The 19,278-nt window shown below is 55.4% G+C and overlaps 1 protein-coding gene across 1 annotated transcript in view; it reads left to right on the forward strand.

The window, feature by feature from the left end:
• Positions 1-10,425: 10,425 nt before the first annotated feature.
• The window catches only part of SIM2 (SIM bHLH transcription factor 2), a 56,869-nt gene continuing 48,016 nt past the window's right edge, over positions 10,426-19,278 (forward strand). Inside the window, exon 1 of the mRNA XM_068913730.1 lies at positions 10,426-10,690. Coding sequence (XP_068769831.1) covers positions 10,516-10,690 — 175 coding nt within the window. The 5' untranslated portion in view covers positions 10,426-10,515. The remainder of the gene's footprint in view (positions 10,691-19,278) is intronic.

Raw genomic sequence — 19,278 nt, forward strand, 5'->3', positions numbered from 1 at the left:
GATAAAAGGTCTACTGAAACCATTCAAGTGATAAAAGGAGCGTTCGAAGACAACAGTATGTCCAAGTTCCTACGGATGAAGGAAATCTGCTCTTTTCTGCTTCTTCCAGAGTAGGAGTAAATTGCATTTCTGGCAATGAAAGAAAACTCTATTAAGTTATTTTTTCTTTCTTTCTTTCTGCTTTCATTGCAGCGTGCTGGCTTCCACTTGCCCATGAATCTAATTTGGTTGACATTGGTTGTATAGAGATGGTTATATGGGAACGGATAGTCTCGGGGCACATTACAACGTTGTGAAACTCCTACTGTACAACAGCAGAAGACAGTGCAGTAATTTCATATGTTGCTCCATAGCAACCTGAATACAGATTTCTCTTGCTTTTTCAGATAAACATCCAAAAAATGGCTTTGGAGCCATTGCAGCTCTTCTTAAATAATCTGGTCCCAACGCAATTTCCAAACCCACTGTTAGCTACCTTAACCGCTGTGGGATTGGGCTCTTCCAAGGAGAATTCATAAAAAAACTCAGCAGTGAAACATGTAAGCGAGCCATAGAGGAGGTGCTGAGGGAGTGAGCTGGTTCTTACAACCTTGTTCCTACCTCAGACTTAGGCACCTTCCTCATCATGGGGTTCCCAGATTGGAATTTTCCTCTAGCCTTTTCCTTTCTGGGTTTTGTTGTTGTTGTTGTTTCTTTTGTTTATTTGGGTTAGGATTTTTAAGAGAAAGAGCAAAAGAAATCAGTTTAAACTATAAGACTGGGAGGAGAACAACAGGTTTCCTCATTTCCCTGCCACATCATGTCGTGGTCCTGCAATCATGAAATAACAGGAGAGTTTAATAGCTCTTGAGGAAGTCAGACTTTCACCTCCTGCTTTTCAAGGCTGGGCTCACAACAGTAAGATATAGACAGGGCTGAGAAACTCAGTCCCTCCTGTTCACACTGGGCTGCTCTGCCCAGTGAAAAGAAGAAAAAGAAGAATACGACCCCAGCCTCCTTGACAAGGTAGGTGACTGCAAGAAGGAAATCCTGTTTCTCATCCTGTTCCAAAGACTTTTAATGCCTTTATGAGCAGTATCTGTTTCCAAGTACAATGTTAAAAAAGGCCCCCCCTCCCCCAAAAAAACCCACAGTCACCAAAAACTAGATCTGTCCCTGACAGCAAAATGCCTTGACTACTGGAGCATAGAATTGCATTCTCTGCCTTCTCCTCTCTTTCTCAGTAAATCTTCATTCGTCTGTTCACAGTGAAGTAAATTCAATAGGAGTTTTAGGACTCTGTGCACACTAAAGTGGACAGAGGTCTAATACCTAGGCCATGCTCTTCTAAGGCCAGAGACCTGGATTTGAATCCCTTTGGCCAAAGGAGAGAATTGAGCCTGGGTCTTCAGCATCCTAAGTGACTGATCTCTTTTATATAAAATGAAGATATCTTCTCCTGTTGATCACAGAAAGGAACATGGTAGCAGAACATTTTCCAAGTGTGTTCCTTGACTGTTTGGGGCCCAGGTCAAAGAAGGAGAAGCAGAGAAACGCTCACGTCCTAGGTCTGCTCAGGTACCACAGCAGCTCTGCCCTGCTGAGGCTGAGGTGCAACTGGGTGTGTGCTTGGGGAGCTGAAATGATGAAAACTGGGCTTCAGAGATATCCAAAATTAGTCAGCAACTGCGTGGAAGTGTTCAGCAGTCCCATTTTAGATGTCTGCATCTGCGTTCTCCCTGAGTCCCTTTCTGGATCTGACCTTGAACTCCGAAACTGAGAGCACATTCAAATGTCATCCACAGACTGATGCGTCTAATTCTTTGGTATTGGTAGGTCCCAGATACCAAATGTCAGGATCAGTATCTGAAAGTCAAACAGATCATTTTAGAGGATAGTATCCTCTGAGTATCTTCTTGATGTTAACAGAGACTGACTTTAAGTCATCTTTGTTCAATTAGAAGTGAATATATTCGGAGTTCCCATAATAAAAGCATGGAAACCATGATAATCTCAACTCTGACGAAGGAAAAAAGACAGGCTAAGTTATAGCCGGAACTGGAAGCAATAATGAGAAATAACAGTAAGTTCCCATAACAAGAGTAGCTATACTTTCGATATGTTTGCTGACTGACTAGCAATTCCAACACACAATCTGCTCGTGTGAGTTTGCTGAGGAGTGAGGTACTGGTTACAAGTAAATGCTTTACGTACTCATGCAGGACGTTTTTGAAATGTGTCAGTGTCAAATGTAATTGTACTGTGATGATCGCTGTCCAAATGGCATAACTACTCAATCTTGTTGCTACTGGGGAAGCTCGTGGTGACCAGAAGAAAACAACCAGCTGTTTTTATGGTGGAAAGACACGAGCAGGAACATAGCAAACAAGCTAGAAATATAACAAAAGGTTTGCAGCAAACCCTTTGCGTTCTGCCTTTGGTTAAGCCAGCTCAAGTGGGTTCCTTACACACTTGCAAAGCCTTGCCTTTGCAAGGATGAAGGTTGAGAGACTTGCAGCCCACTTCAGACAAGGTCCTTCTCTACCTTTTTACCCAAAAGGGATCACATCCATGGAGACCACAACACCATTTCCCCAAGGGCCGAGCTTGTGAATCCTTTCTTTTCCCCTCCTCATGGCAGACCTTCCCCATCAGCTCAACCACACTAACAGGGAGCAAACCCTTCTCCTCACTATCAGCAGGGCCCTGTAGGTGCTTTTCTGAGGTCGCACTGCTGTCAGTATTTTAAGCTGTGTTAAGCTAATGGAGCTCTATGTCCACAACTGACTCCAGGAGCAGGAGAAAGGACGGATGTCACAGGAGGTGCCTAGCGGCCCGGAGGGCCACATAGGATCCAGGTCATGCCATGCTGGAAAAGGCAGGCAAAGATGATATATGCTTGCATGTTCATCAAAAATGTTTGCCCGAACCAAAAGCCTGCTTGATTAATGAAACAGGATTTCTCGTAGCTTTGAGAGCCAGCTGGTACACATACAGAGTTGCAGGGCTGAGGTCTTACATCTGTGAAGGCAGCCTTTGCTAAAGCCTTTGCTTCTCTCTTTCATCCTCATGCCTTTGCACTAATGTTCCAGTCCCATGTGAACAGCTTAATCTTGATTTAAATTTCTGCACCCATAAATGGTGCAGAATACCAAAAATACCTATTTAAAAGTAAGCTATTGGATGTGATAGGAAGAGTTCAACAGGCAAATGCAAAAATACTGAATCAGGATGTTACATCAAACTGTGAAAGTACAACAATAAATGAGAGCACATACATTTGTTTATGAATGTGCTTACAACATAGTAAAACATGATACAATTATGTACAAATAGCATTTTCCATTCATCATTTCTAAATCATGACTAAATTATTTATAAATGTTACCGTAAAGTATTACCAAAGTTCTTCTGACAACCATTATATAATATATTGAATGTCAAGCAGCATAAAATAGCAACAAAAAAGAGAGAGATGTTTTTGCATCAGAATTCCTCTATTCCTCACAGATCCATTACTCATCTCCACTAGATTAGTCACAGTATTCATACAAGCTGAGGGCCATTGAGAAAACTACTTTGAGTCATTGACCATAACTTTAAAAAAGTAAATAAAAATACTTGCATTGACTTTTCTTAATGTTCAAAGGATTTCAGACAAATAGAGCAAAAATGCTCCTTTTCATACTAGTTTTTTCCTATTTTTTCAACCTAGAAGCTTCCTCTGTGTGATTGATACATTCCCTCTCCTGTTCCCAAGGTCGGCTTTCACCTTTTAAACTATCTACTGCAGTTAAAAGAAATATGGCTTGCAGTTTATATTAACAGAAACAAATGTTTGGTCATGAATGTTTGGGCATGATAATTAATATCAATTATCTGGGTTTTATGAATACAGTTTCAGAAAATTCATCAAACTCCAGGTCCGACTGGAAAGAAATAGCTTTACTCTCCTTATTAAATTGAAATTGAAAACCTTATCTGAACATGAATATGCAGTGTTTTCAACTTAGACATGTTTTTTGCAAATGTCATCCATTTGGATCAGTCCATCAACTCTGACAGCTCCTGCAGTGTTGTATGCTTATATTATTGCTGTACATTGTGTACAGAAACCATACATTATGTACTTTATTTGCAGAAACATAAAAAACGTTGATTAGTTCCAAGAAAAAAATCCGTCCTCTGCCTTACTTCATTTTTAAACAGCAGGTATTTTCTGGAAAGTTAGCTCAAGTAGCCTTAACAAACTCTAAAACTGCTATCTGTGTAATGAGAAAGGGCATTGACTTTTCCTTCCTTCCCCTCTGATTAGAAATGGAATCCGCACCCCAGCTGGATATTTCCAGTTTATGCCCAGTAGAAATAACTTTCTGCCAGATTGCCAAGTGTTGTCCCACTTGGCCAGCGGAGGTTGGACAATAGCAGTAATACAGCTTATAGAGCTTCAAGTAAAGAGCTGAAAACGATCCCCTGCAACCAGAGGCCTCAATCCTGCATCGTTTCATAATTCTAGCGCCGTGATTTTGCTTCCTTTTCGCTTTCAAGTATTCCCCGCAAAGTAATCGTATTGTCAATGCTCACGTTCGCTGCCTTACTTATTTGTAAGGACATGTTCAAGTGGCACCCTAGAAGGTTGATCCTGCAGCCTACACTTAACTAGTAATCCTGATGCACACTAGCAACCCCATTGAATATCAATATAAGACTGTGGTGCCAGGGAAAGTTAAACAAATCCTGAGGAATCTGTTTTATTAGCATTTATAGGATTTGTGTGTGTGCGTGTGTATGTGTGCGTGCGTATACCCACACACTCGGGAACAGTAGTTACCGACAAAAATAAAAGGGATTTCTCCGGGGAGAAACAGCGCTAGTTCTTGAGCTCCTACTAAGGCTGATGTTGCAACCTGTAAATGTTAAAATATCTGATGATATGTTCCTTCCTGAGGAACCCGATGATATTTCTCACTGCCAATATGTTAGCTGAGCACATCAGGCAAAAATCAAGAGCTTGCACCATGCCTGACTGCGGACGACTGTTTCGCCCAGGCTAGGTGTGTTAAGCGCTGCATGCGGTATACGAATATACGTGACCGCTCCCCCGAGGCACAGAAACACGCAAAAGGTGTCTGAATGTGAGGTGCGAAAGCCGGGGCCCAACGAAAATGCCTGTGCCGAGAGGCAAGGTGCTCGGCCGGTTCCCACTGAAGTCAGGGCGTTGTGAGCGCTGGCCGCTGCCTGCCGGGGCTCGCTGGGGCTGCACACCTCTTCGGGGCTACTTTCCCCGGTGTCTCCTTTCCGCGCCGGGCGCAAGATAAGCCCCTGAAGCCTGTCCCGAGCGCCGCCCGCCAGCAGCCGCCCCGTCGCCACCGCCCCCGCGCAGCGCGCCGGCTCCCTCCCGCCCCGCGGGCGGCCGCGGACACGCGTGGGCTGCGCGCCCCGCGCCCGGCTGGCTCGACCCCACGCCTCCCTCCCTCCGCGGCCGGCGGCGGGGAAGCGCGCCGCGGTCGCCGACTGGGTAAATCGCCCCTCCGCGGGGCACGCAAGGGCTCGGCCCCGGCGCGCAGCTCCCGGCCCCGCTCGGTGCGGCGCAGCGAGGCAATAAATGACTCGGAGCGAACGAGCGGCTCGTAGCTTCCACCCTCCTCCTCATTTTGTTGTATTTTATTGTATTGTATTGTATTGTATTGTATTGTATTGTATTGTATTGTATTTTGTAGTTTAAAACCTGGAGGAGGGAAAGCGGAAGATTTCTCTGTAATACATTTCACCTAAAAAAGAAATACCCTTCCAAATGGCCAAGTTTCCCCCTCGAAGCGGGGGGGGGGGGGAGAGGGATGTTAAATAATAGGGCTTTTTGTGCCCTGCCAGGTCGCTGCTAAATAAGAGCGCATAACTGAAAATGTGATTTGAATTTTTCTACACCCTACATTGTTGTATTTATTATCCTCATTCGGTTTCGTCCCTTGCGCTGAGTTTCTTATTGAAACGGCCCGAGGGAAACCCTTCCGCGAAGGACCCCGCAGCCACCTCGGGCTTTGCCGGCACCGCCCGGGTTGAGTATTGCGAATACCCCTCGATCGCTGTGAGCCACCGTCGCAGCAAGGCGCCTTTTTTTCCTTGTTTTACTTTCTTTCGGGATTATGTTTCAAACATTCACAAACCTGCTCTTTCTCCAGACTACCATCATTTGTTAGAAACGTAATGCGTTCCCCTGTCGCCTTCCTTTGAGACCCAGTCCGTTGTTCTACTTATTATTTACAGGAGGCAGAAGTGTCCCGTAAAAGTTTCCTGCTCGGGGTTCGTGATCGCGAAGCACGTTGCACCGGACCCGGTAGGACGTGCCTTGAAATGCAGCTACTTTTGACCGTCTATCTGATCTTTTTTCCCGGAGAAGTTTTTTTTACCTCTGCTAATGAGTCCAGTTTCGGCGGCGGGCGGAGGTTGTTATTTTATTTGGAGGATTTCCCCGCCATGCTGAAGTTTCTTTCCGACTGCTGTTTTTCTAGATTAATTTGTTGTCTTTTACTCGCTGAAAGTCCCAGCCGGGGCACGCGTCCGTCAGAAGAAAAATATAGCAGCAGCTTTAATAACAGTTAATTTATCACCGACTGCACATGCCGCCTCCAAGCTCGCGCAAAATTGTCCCTGTGAGAGAGAGGGACGGGGGCTCGCCCCCCTTTACACGGGTAAAAAGGGCAGCGCAGAAGGGGTAAAGTGGGTCACGTCGCCCGGGGCTCCCCGTGCAACCGTTTTGCTCGGGTTTCTTTGACCTGAAAGCCAACTCTAGCCTAATCCCCCCCACCCCCCGGCCAGGATCATAGGGCTAGAAAGCGTTTTCCCCGTCACCGGAGCGCTCCTTGTAAAAAACGCTTTCCCCCAGGTGCACTAGTTAACTAAGGCCCGCACTAGGGAGCCCCCGGCTGGGGAGGGGGGGGCCGAATCGGGACGGGACGGGACGGCGCGACAAGCCAGGCCCACGGCTTGCACCAAATCTGCGGCTTTTCAGGGGCCCTTTGGCGGCGGGAGGAGGCTGTGTGGCGGCGAGCAGGCACGGCGGGGCCGCGGCGGCGAGGGGGCCCACGCGTGGGGGAGCCGGGGCCGCCCGTTCCTTCCCCGCTTTCAGGCGGCAAATGCAAAAGGGCGCCTCGTTCTCCCTATTCGCTGCCCCCCACGCGCGGAAGGGAAGAAAAAAAAAAGGAAAAGGAAAAAGAGACTCCCGGGATGGCGGGCGCACGTCGGGCAGCAGCGGCTCGTCCCCGCGGGACAGGCCGGGGGCGAGCTGCGTGGGGACCCCGCGCGGGGTGGCAGCCTGCGCGGGAGGCCGCGCAGCTCCCACCAGCGGAGCCGTGGCCGCCCCCGGCTCGGGGACAGGTTAAGGAGCGCGGCCTTTCCCCCCCCCACCCCGCACCGCCGGGCCGGGCCGGGCCGGGCCCTTTCTGCTGTGATGGGATAATTAGAGAGGGGCGGGCGAGCTTAAGCAAACAACACTCGCCCGCCGGCCTGACCCCCTCCGGGAGGATTAACATTAAGGATGGGTGCAGGGTGTTGGGCGAACAGGCCGTCCCACCCGCCTCGGCGCCCTCCTTGCCCACGCCGATATTGAGCGCATCCCGCCGTGGAGCTGCCCGCCGCCCTGCCTCGTCCCAGCGCTCCTCGCACCCCGGGGCGGCTCCTCGCTGCTTTGGGCGCCGGGCTGCAGCCCACCCCCTCCCTCAGCGGGGCCCCCGGCCCGCGGGGTGCTGCGGCCACGCGTGTCCTGGGCGCACTGGGCAGCTTTTTGCCAGGGGCCCCGGGCGCTGCTTTTGCTTTAGCGGCTGCCGTGACGAGCGCTGAGCCCCGCGGCTGCAGCCGGCCGTGTCGCACGGATGTGCTTCCCCGTGGGGAGGCGGGAACGGGGGGGTGGGAAGGGCTCGGCGCCGGCCACCGACCTGGGGCCCGGGATAAAGCCGCAGAGCCGCCACTGCCCCGGGCCCCGGCGGGCTCCTGGGCGCCGAGACGAGGCGGGCGGGCAGCGGCCGGAGGCGGCTCCCTGCTCGGGCGCTCCGCGGGCCCCGCTCGCCTCCCCCCGCGGCGGGGCTGCAGCCCGGCACAGCCCCTTTCACACCATCCCCCCTCGCACCTAATTCCCCACTGTTGTTTTTGTTGTTGTTGTTGTTATTACTGTTTTTTTCCTTCCCGCCACGGCTGCTCCTGGGTGAAGCCCTTGGCATCAGCGGCCCGCCAGGTAGGTGCGAGTCACGCCGAGGGCCAAAAGCCAGAGCTTTTGCTGCGAGCTCCCTGCAAGGCACCGGCGGGGGGGGGGGGGCTGACAGGCAGCTGGGCAAAGGCCCGCTCGGCAGCGCCTGTTCATCTCCCACGGAGCTCGGCCGTGTATATGTGTATGTGTATATGTATGTGTACATATATGTGTGTATGTGTGTGTAATACACACACACACACACACACAAAATACACGTATAATGTACATGCAAATATATATAATGTATATGTGTAATATATGGGTCTACATGTGCTATATACACATATATGCATGCATAGGCTATATATACACACACACACACACATACGTGTGCGCGTGTGTATATGCATACGCACGCACATTTTCTCCCTTTCGACTACCGCAAAAACGACAGGGGGCAAATGCTCGGGTGAATCGACGGCGGTGCAGCGGGGCTGGTGCACGAGGGGCTCGTGCGTGTCCCGGCCCCACGCGCGCCCGCCCGGGTGGTGGGGGACACGGGTGGGAGGGGAGGGTCCCCCCGGCGCCGCGGAGTCACGGCCGGTGCGCCGAGCGCGGACGGGAGCGGCGGGTCTCCGGCCGCACTGCGCGCTCCGCGCCATCGTAGGCAGGTCGGGGCGAGCGGGCTCGGGCTGCCTCAGCAAACGCTCCCCGCCCCCGGCTCCCCCCGCCCCGTCGCAAGTGCTAATTGCGGCTCTTGTCTCGCTCCTCTGTGTTTGGGTGCCTCGGAGGGCGCTGCGCGGGAGGACACGTCACGGATACATTATCCCCTCCCCTCTTGAGGCTCTCCTGGCTTTCTTCAGCCTTTGCTAAAGAATTAACCGAGGGGTCCACTTCAGAGCTCCTTCTGCCCCCGGAAAAAAAAAAAAGAAACAAAAAAAAAAGAAAGAAAGAAACAAGGGGGGGGGGAAAGCGGAGATATCAGTGTTTTCAGACGAGCGTGGCGGCTAGGATTTCCGAGAGGAGGGAAATTTTACCTTCGATCCTTGCCGTATGGTGAGGATCGCTGCTCCTTGCGGGAGGTGAACATAGCAAACCCTCCTTTTTCTTTTGAAAGGCACGTGCATGTGAAAGAGCCACCGCTTTGCACCGGCTCTTTAAATACGTGACAAATAAAAGCCAGCTCCAGATCTTGCAAAATTCTTTTTTCTTTAAACGGAAAAAAAAAATTAAAAAAAAAATACAAAAATAAACCCGGCAAAATCAACCCCGCGCCTTTGCCAGCGCTCGGACTTGTTTGGAAAGAGACAACGCTGAAGTGGCACAGGTCCCGCGGAAAACGGATCCTTTAATTTGACTCCGCATGAGAACCACATTTGGAGCTGGGCGCAGCGGCCGGAGCAGCCCCGCGGCGCGCAGCCCCCCGGCGCCGCAGCCCCGCGGGCAGCCGAGAGCGGCCGCTGCCCCGCGGGGCCCGGCGCCTCCCGCGCCCCGGCGGCTCTGAAGCAGCTCCGCGGCCACGGGGGAAACGTCTTCCCGCTGCGACACCCAGCCGCCGCCTGCCCGGAGCTGGCCGAGAGGGAAGGAAGGAGTCCGAAGGAAATGCGAGCTCGTGATTTCGGAGCGCTCCGGCCATCAGCTCCCTCTTCACCGGCTTTGACTTTCGTTTAGCGGTGGAGCTGCCCTTTCCGGCTTGTCGTCTTTCTCTGCATCTCCGGCTCTGGGACCAGATCGTTTCGCACTTCGTTATTAAACGAGTAACGCGGTCTTTTCTTTTTAAGAGACAAAGAAACAAAACAAAACAAAACAAAAGCGTCCAAAAATGGTTCAGCCTGCTTAGTGCTATGATTTCTCGCGCGGACGCTCTGTTTCTATTATTTTTATTTTTTTATTTTTTTGGACGGGGAAGGATTGAATAGAAGAAATGCCCCTGTGAAGGGAAGCCAGTGATTTGCTCCCTGTTGAGGAGAAGATCCGATTCCAGCTGCAGACCGTGGTTTGTGTAGGTCTTTCAGTCTCGGTTTCGAAGCGCTAGATATTGCAGGGTCAGAGCAGAACTGCCTTCTCCCGACCAGCTTGCCTGTTGTGCTTGTGGCTCAGAGATCGCCTTCCCCCTCCTCGCACCATTTCTGTTGGTGCTGTTTATTTTTTTGTTTAGTTGGTTTGTTTCCCCCTTTTCCTTTTTCTCTCTCCCCCCCTCCTTTTTTTTTTTTAATTTGATTTGATTTGGGTGAACTCCCTCCCTCCCCTCCTTAAACGAAAATACTAACTCCGAAGCCGAAATCCATGCCCCCTGCAATTCGGAAGAATCGGGTCTAATATGCCAGTGTCATCTTCGCCTTGCAGTAGTCGCAATGAAGGAAAAATCCAAGAACGCAGCAAAGACTAGACGGGAAAAAGAAAATGGAGAATTCTACGAACTGGCCAAACTCCTGCCCTTGCCCTCGGCCATCACCTCCCAGCTGGACAAGGCGTCCATCATCCGCCTCACCACCAGCTACCTGAAAATGCGAGCCGTCTTCCCCGAAGGTAACCACCCCGCGGCGCCCCGGGAGGGGCCGCCCGCCTCCGCCCGGCCCGGGGGGGACGGGGCCGCTGCCGCGGAGCCCTGCGGGAGCCGGGGCGGGGGGTGGCCGGGCACCCCGAGAGCCCCTCCGTACGCCAGGCGCGGGCAGCCGGGAGGAAAGGGGGGCGGGGGGAGGTCGCCGTGTTCCCAGCGCCGGTAGGAAATGAGGGGCGAGGGGTGCAGAAGAGCCGCCCTGGCCGGGGCCGCTGCGCCGCCCGCCGCTGCCCGTAGCCCTAGGCCGGAGGTTTGCTGCGGGGGCGGCTGCGCAGGGCGGGCTGTGAGGAGCCGGTCGGGTCTGGCGAGGCCTAGAGCCGAAAACAGCTCGCCGTAAGCGCTCGTAGGAAGAGGAGCCCCCCCACACACACTCCCCCGGGGGGGGGCCGTGGCCCGAGGCCGCAGCGGGGCGAGGGGCGCCGGCGCGGGCTGTGTTTGACGGCGGGTAGAGGTGCCCCCCCCCCCCGGAGAGGGGCTGGGGGCAGAGCCGTCTGGGTCTTTCCCCTCTTCGCTCCCCCCCACTCCTCTGCCCGGAGGGTCCGTCCCAAACCGGGCCGGCTCTCAGGCCCGCTCGGCTCGGCCCCGGGAGCCGCGGGCAACCCCGGCCCTGGTCCCGCAGGGGCCTTTGGGCACGACGGCAAAAATCCTCCGAGGGGTCGGGGGGTGGGTGGTTATTTTGGGTCGGCCGGGAGGGCAGCGGGCAGGGGAACGACGCGCGGCCGCCTCGTAGCGAAGCCCGCTGCCCCCGGGCCGGGCCGGGCCGGGCCGGGGTCGGTCCCTGCCGCAGCTCCGCACCGAGAGAGGCAGCAGTGAAGCCTGAACCCCTCTCTCCTTCCCTTGGGGTTGGCGGAAAAACATCCCCCGCCTCAGCCTCGCACTCACAGCCCGGGCCCGATGGGATTCCCCCCCCCCCCAGCCCCTAAACACGCACACCGAAGGGACACGCTTTTGGGGCCGCTTTTGGCCGTGGGGAGGGAGCCGTCGGCAGCGCGCCCCTGTTGTGCCACCGCTAAGCTGGTGGGCGACGTGAAATAAAACGCTGGTTCATGTTTGTCGCTGGCTAAATAAAGCCCAGCTCACCCGCTCTGTGATTTGTTTGGGCCTCTCCGGACATGGGGGGAAAGGAATTAGCAAATTCCGGAGTGGAAGGTCTGCTCTGCTTCGCGGTTTCTACGGAGCTTTATTAAAAGGCTGCAAATTAAAAAAAAAAAAAAAAAAGAAAAAAGAGAGGGGGAGATTTAAAAAAAAAACCCCAACCCCGAAAAAAGCTTACCGTTAAGGCCATCTAATTCAGTAATTTCGAGAGCAATTGCGAGGCAGCGCTAGGTAAAGGCAGGGCTCCCTTTGGAGCGCGCTCCCGAGGCACGCCGAGTTAGCGGAGCGCGGAGGTGGCTCTGCCGCAATTTCTAGCCGTTATCTGGCATCGGGAAACGTCCCGCTGAGCAAAGGCACGGCGTAATTTGGGGGGGCCCGCTGGCCAGCCCTCGCGCGCGAGCGTACCCCTGCATAGCCTGGACTTCGGAGGGCGGAAAAGTGGCGCATGTCGAGGCGGTGCGGAGTATGTCCCCGCTTTTCCAAGGAACAAGCGGACCCTGAGAGCAGGTTTATACCACACCGCTCGGCTGTGTTTTATGGCTCTGTCTTCCTTACGCAGGCCGGGCGTGCGCTTCTGCGCACTCTGCTTATTAAGAGCCACGTTTAAATGCATAGGGCGAATTCTTCATCTTTCGTCGTCTTAAGTACGGATGGAAATACATTTAAAACCAAAGCCTGGGGTCCACGGATGACGGACAGGCTGAGGGAACAACTTCCTTCGGCCCCGAGCTCTGCGTTTAGTGCCTGGGGGGGTGGAGGGCCGAGGAGGGGGCAGCCGCGGGCCGTGGCCGCTCCCCGTCGGGTGCAGTAGGGGTTTGGGGTCGGCCGGGAGGAGAGGGGTGCTAGCCCGACGGCACACGGTGCCGGTCACTGCCCGTAACCTCCCTCCCTGAGGCGGTGGGTTTCCCTAGGGATTTGGGTGTGCGAGGGGAAGGGGGAGCTCCGTACCCGGCCGGTGGTTTCCAGTTGGCTTTACTGGGAGAGGAGGGAGGGGGTTGCGACAGCCCGAGAGCGGCTGCCCAGCCGCCCCCTCCGGGGCACAGGGGGACATGGGCCCTGAGCCGGGGGCAGGCGGTCAGCTCGCAGCCCGGCACCGTGTTTTAAACGCTGGGACAGCCAAGATGTGGGGAAAACGCCCCTCCGAGCATGCCGGGCACGGCTTCAAAGTCGTCCCCAGGTTGAGGCGGGGGGCACACGCCCCAGGAGAGGGGACTGGAAATAAAGGTGGGCACGAAAGAGGCGCCGTCGCCACTCGCGGACCCTCGCTGCTGAGCCGGTGGGAGCCGTCCCCGAGGGGGCGGCCGCCCTCCGCGCCAGCGAGGCATCGGCCCCGCACGGCCCAGCGGGTTTTGTTTCTTCCAGCCCGCCGCCGAGGGGGGGACAAGGTTGAGACACCTCCTGCGTGCGTGCCAGGCCCGGGGTAGCTGTAGCCTGCGTGATCCGCAACGTTGTCCAGCTATAAAACCGGTTTCCAGCTCTGTCTAGACTGGAGGGGGGGAGACAGAGAGAGAGAGAGACAGGGTTGCGTTTAGAAAAAAAAAAAAAAAACACTGGATGGCTTTTCCCCCCCTTATTTCCAGAGCGCGCTGGCACGTAGTTTAGGCGAAGCTGGAGACCCTCAGCGAGGTGTCTGGGCCGGGATGGTCCCAGCGCTTCGACAAGGCTGGTAAATGAGTTCACATAGGTCTCCCCCTGCTCCCCCTCCGGCCAGGTTTTTCCCAAAGATGCACATTTTGGACAGAGCTCTCTGATCTCTCCGCGGAGGCGCCCGACCAGGCTCAGAGAGGTGAGAGTGAAAGGAGATTTATATTGCAGCTCCTTTCTTCCCCCGAAGTTGCAAGCCCTGGAAAGCATAATTTCGTGCTCCGATATCATACATTTTGCAGTGTGGTTTTGCTCTGACCTTCAGATTCATGAATTAGAGTCCAGGAGAGAGCAACCTACAGCCTCCCCCGCTCTCCGTAAGACATAAGATCGTCTTCTGTTGTGTTTTGATTTTTTGCCAAGGCATTTATTACTGTAGAACAAAAATATACCACGAGACTTTTTTTTCTTCTTTCTTGGCTGTCAGTTTTTTTTTTTAATAAACAAATGAAAGAAAGGGACGCAAAAGTAAATCGCGTTTAGAAAGAAACCCTTTTTCCACCAGGTTATGCAAATTGGTTAAATGGTGAACCTCTCCCCTCCCCGCCGCAGTTTCCAAAACTGGCTTTAAAACTGGACATTTATAGATGATTAAACCGGACGGGAATGCGCTAATTAATAAAGGACACGAAAGGTAATGTTGACTATAGAAAATAATCAGAATAAAATGATTCAGCAGAAGAGCTGAGACCTGTCCCATATTCTAAGACGCAGACAACAGGAATTACAAGGAGCACGCGGTTTTCTGTCGCTATTTAAAAGTAGACCGCGAATGCATATTTTAAGAAAATCCTGGCAAATTGCAGCTGTTTCAGCTAATTCTCAGATGTACTGAGCAGAGGTTTAATAATGAATTTAAAATATATATATATATTAAAAAAAAAAAGAGGAAACCCAAGCCGACGGCTTGAGTAATCCCTGCACGAAACCGCGCTTCTATTGTAATAACCCCCAAAAGTGGCATTAAAGGTGTTGCTAAAACCAAGGCGGCGGTAGGGGCTGCCGTGCGGCCGCTGCCGGCGGAGGCGGCGGCGCGCCCCCCGGGCGCCCCTGCCCGCTCGGTGCGGGGCCGGTGGCGGCGGCGGCGGCCGGGTCGCTGCGGCCTCGGCCTCGCTGCTTGGCGGCGAGGAGGCAGCGGGGTCGCGGCCGCTGTAGCTGCGGCTCCTCCGGGGATCCCTGCGTTGGTTGCGCGCCTGCTTTCCGGCCTCTTAGCGTGATCCGGTGTTTCTGGCTCGTGCCTAAGAGCCGGGTTTGGGACTGTCGGGATGGCCTGGCGGGCGTTTTGGTTGCTTGGGTTTCCTCTGGGGCTCGCTCGTTCGGAGGAGAGGGGGGTATTTAATTAAAGTTTTGGTCTTTACGCCTGTCGCTTCCAGCGCCCAGCCCTTTCCAGGCGGTGACGCGGAGGGTGCACAGGCCGGAGGCGGGCGGCTCAGCACATCCCCGCGGAGGCTGAAATAACGCAGCCCCGCTCCTTCCCAAAGCCGCCCTGGCGCGGGAGCCTGCCGCCCCCAGCACGGGCTGCTCGGCCTGCCGGGCTCCCCGCCGGCTCCGGCCCGGCCCCTTGGGCCCGACGGAGCGATGCTCCGCGCCGTCGAGGGGCAGAGATAGGGTCGCCCCGTCGCGGCCCGCTGCGCACCGCGTTTAGGGCAAGGCGTCGGCTCAGCCGCCGCCCCGGAGCGCCGCTGTGCCCCCCGGCTGGCGGGGTTGACGCTCCGTCCTCCCTCCCCAGCCCCGGGCCTCGCCCGGCCGAGAGAGGCAGAGCCGGGGCAGAGGGAGGGCGGGGGCCGTGTCCGCCCCGTCCCCGGCGGGGCAGCTCGCTGTTCGCCCCGTAAATTTCTTTCTTTGCTCTCCTGGCCGAGGGAGGTTGCTGCGCGCTGGGGAAAAATCCCCTAGGAGGAGACAGCGCTGGAAATCCCAGCGTTTGTAGCTGACCCAGGTTCCTTGCGACTGATGGCTACTGAATAACGCGGAGGGGACCGTGCGCTCCGCGGGAGCCGGGAAACAATACAGCAGATACAAAGGAAATCCTCCGAGTTACAGGGCAATCTGATACTTACATAATACATTGCTAAGTAATTCTTTTAGTAGAATCCCAAACAGAAAAGCAACCGGGCTTGCAAAAGTGTTTATGTACGAATTTATATATTTGGAGAGTAAAGGTGGGAATTGTTCCCAATTTTTTCCAGATTTTATTACAGTTTTAACTCACTCCCATCCCTGGAAACTGGGAACTGGTACAAAGTGAACGCTGAAGTACTTTGAAAAACAGTTTGAGTTGTCAAAAGACGGTAGGGGGGAAATTGCGCCCAGGTTTGCTGGAGGAAGGGGGACGCATTTATATGAGGAGCCCTACGGCTTTCCATGGTAAAAGTAGCAAGTATTTCGGTATTTCCCCGCAAAAACCCGTCTGTCTCGTTGGGACGCAGTTGTCCGAGCCGAACCTGCCGCCGCGGCGAAGGGAGAGGACCAGCGCCCGGGGGACCCGCGGGCCCGATGGCGATTAGGGCCAGATATTTCCTCCTCGGCGCTGCAGACACGAGGCGGCTCCCCGTGCTGGGTATACCGCTGTGCCCCTTCTGCCCTGCCAGCACAGCCCCGGTCCCGGCGGAGGGGAGACGAGTGACCGATGCAGACACCCCAAATGGGAGAGTAAGCAAGCAGAGGGGTTTCCTTCGTGTTGGCGTGCCGGCAAAAACGGGGCTGCGCCAAGGACCGGGGAGCCCTCCTCCGCCCAGGCAGGGCTCCGCCGCGCACCCCGGCTCCCGCTCTCTGGGCTTTTCCCGGCGTGAACGTGTCTCCACCGACAGCGGCCCCCTGCCCTTAGCACGGCCGAGGGGCTCCGCTCCGGGGGGACCGGCCGCCCCCACGGGTGTCCCCCGCGTTTGCACGAAGGCTGCGCCAGCTGCTGGCTGGCTCGCGGGGAAATCGCTCTCCGGCCCCAATGTGCCAGGTAATTCGTGCTGTAACGGGGCATCGGAAACGTTTCCTTCGGACGGACCCGTCCGGCAGCTCACGGGTTTCACAGCCGTGTCGGAGACCTGCTAGCCTTCTCCATTAGAGACACCTTCCCGGCTGGAGCCATCCTAGTGAACTTCCATCGAGTTTAATCAATTTAAAAACGCTCACTTCGTATGAGCAGCTCTTTTTGGCCCCGCTCCAGCCCAGTGAGTGAAAATGTGCATTATTTACTGGCTGGGCAGGAGTTACACTTTTGAGTCTATTGCATCCATATGTTTACCGGACGTACGCTATGCATTTGCAAATCTCTAGGAAGACAAGTTAATGTGCAGTAGTCCTTTCTCTGAATGTAAGGTTTTATTCGTTTCGTTTCCACCTTTAAAATGATCTGCTGGTGGATTAAACGATAAAATCATCGGCTTTAAAATAAGCTTAGACGAATGTCAACCTGATCCACCCAACGCGTTTACGTTCGATATGAGTTTGCAACTGCAAATCCAATTTTAAATTTCGAAGGGAACAAAGCTGCGGAAAAGACTCTTAGGTATTCATTTCTTAGTGCGGGTTAGAAAGGAGCCGTAAAAACGTTTGGCGGTGCTATGAAGCCCTACCTGCACAGCTGTAACGAATAGGGCAGAGCAGATTGCCGCGCACGGGCGCAGCGGAGACGCTACTCGTTCTTGAAGAGCTTCTTTGGGAGCGCTTTAAAGCATGTATCTGCTGCGTCCTTCAGAAAATGAGGGCTCGTTTCAGGACACATCGAAAGATTTTTTTAAAGCTGGTCCATTGTTATGAGTAAACCCCTTTGTTGGGTTACGATCCCATGTTTCGACACTTTCAATTAGGAAACCGAAATAAGGGCAAACCGTGCAGCACCGGGACTACCTATGTCGTTTGCATTTGCCACCGTCTCGAGAAAGGGACCCCAGGGTGTCACTGCGATTCTTTACGCTTTCCACCCCCGGGGAAGCGCATTTCAGCAGAGAGAACATTTTGACGGATCCCTGGAAGTTTAGGAGCCTTCTCCAAACTGCGAAGTAGGAAACGGCGGCAGAAACGTGCCACTTTTCGTTCGGCTCGTCAAAGCAGTTTCCCCAGTGCGTGGCCAAATACTTCTTCTAGCGACGGGAGGGTGTCCTTTCCCTAGGCACAAAAAAAAAGAAAAAAAAAGAAAAAAACAAAAGTGTGGCAGGGCGCACGGCTGCTGCGCCACTTGCGGAGAGCCCGACACGGGGTCGGGAGACAACCGTGGCGCCACGCCTCGGGGCTGGTTTTGGGTGCTGGTGCTGCCCTTGAGCACGCCAGCGACATGGTGTCGGGGCCGGCCAGGCTCCCCGAGGTGCCTGTTTTCCGCCTTGCTCGGCGGGGGGACTCGGCGACGCCTTCGTGCTGGCCCCGAGGGTCCCCGGAGCGGGGCCAAGGCGGGCGGAGGCTTAGCGAGGAGCCGCGCTCCGGGCTCCGCGCCTAAAGCCGGAGACCCTGGCCATCCCCAAGGGATGCCTGATGCAAGAGCAGGGCAAAAGGCTCCCGTCGTTTCCAGACCAGGGCTACCTGCAGGCGCTCAGCCAAAAATACGCCGATCCGGGCGGGTTTCATACCGAGCATTTTACAAGTAAGCTCCGGAGCGGTGTATAGTTCTCAGCGGGAGCTTAAGATAGCGCTTTCCGTTTGCGTGCCAAGCTCTTTTCCTTTCCGTAAGGGAGTCGAGCTGAGCTGGCCCTGCAGCGGCCTTTGCCACTACAAGTTTGTCGCTTAACAAGCGCCTGGGCGGTGCCAGGGCGCAGGAGAAAAACACGGCGCTTGCTTTCACGGCTGCACATTAATGTGCCCTCTCCGCAGCACAGCGGCAGTGAAAGCGGCCCGGGCTCAAGGAAGGGCTGCGCACCCACTGCACGCCTGTGCGCGTACATGAAACGCTGCGGGGGAGCCCCGCGGCGCGCACAGAGGCGCATCCCCGCCTTTCCCCCACCGCTGGCCTTTCCGCAGCGCCTCTTGGCTGCAGAGACGCACGGGCAGAAATATTGCAAGAGCTCCAGTGGCTTCTCGGAGGCTGTGCTGCAGCCCGAAGGGTTTAACAGTTCGTTTCTTTTCTTTCTTGCCTAAAAAGGAGGCGTTCAATAGATGCACCTTTCCGCCACCCTCCGTGCGCTCCTGCGGGCAACGGCGTGCCGCAGAGCCGGCCATCAGGTGCCTACCCGAGCCACCCCTCGACTGGCACGGGTAGCGGTCTCAGCCCCACGGAGGGAGCTGATGGACGCCTTCCTTGCGGGGAGGAACTAAAAAATTCCGTGCCCAGGTTCCCTTTCCCGATCTTCCCCCTCCTCCCCAACCCAACCCAGCCCGATCAAAAACCTTCCGTGCCGCGCCAGGACGGAGCGGCCGCGCCGGGGCCGGGGCCGGGGCCGGGGCCGGGGCCGGGGCCGGGGCCGGGGCCGGGAGCGCCCCTCAGCGCCGCCTGGCCCTCCGCGCCCCGAGCCCGGTGGCGAGTTGCTCGGCCCCGTGCGCCCAACGCCCGGGTTGGATACCCGCTAGCCCTCAGCGTGCGGCCCCTCTTTCCAAAGCAAATGCTGCCGGCTCCTCGCCCGGCCAGATGGTGCCGAGATAGCGGCCTGCGGTGGGCGAGGGGGAGCGGCTGGGGCGGGCGCCTCCCGCCAGGTGCGCTGAGGGGCCCGGTGTTTGGGGCAATACCGGTGTCGGCGGGGTTTCCAGCAAAGGGGGCGACTGCCCTCAAAAGTGCGTGTGCTTGCAAAAAGGGGAGCCGGCCCTTCCCGCTTCCCACGCCGCCCGGCCGGCGAAGGCGGGTGGTGGGGCGGGCAGGCAGGCACCGCGTCCGAGGCCGCGGCGTGCGGCAGCCCGGCGG

This window comes from Struthio camelus, chromosome 1 (genome assembly GCF_040807025.1).
Source record: "Struthio camelus isolate bStrCam1 chromosome 1, bStrCam1.hap1, whole genome shotgun sequence".
Classification (NCBI taxonomy): Eukaryota; Metazoa; Chordata; class Aves; order Struthioniformes; family Struthionidae; genus Struthio; species Struthio camelus.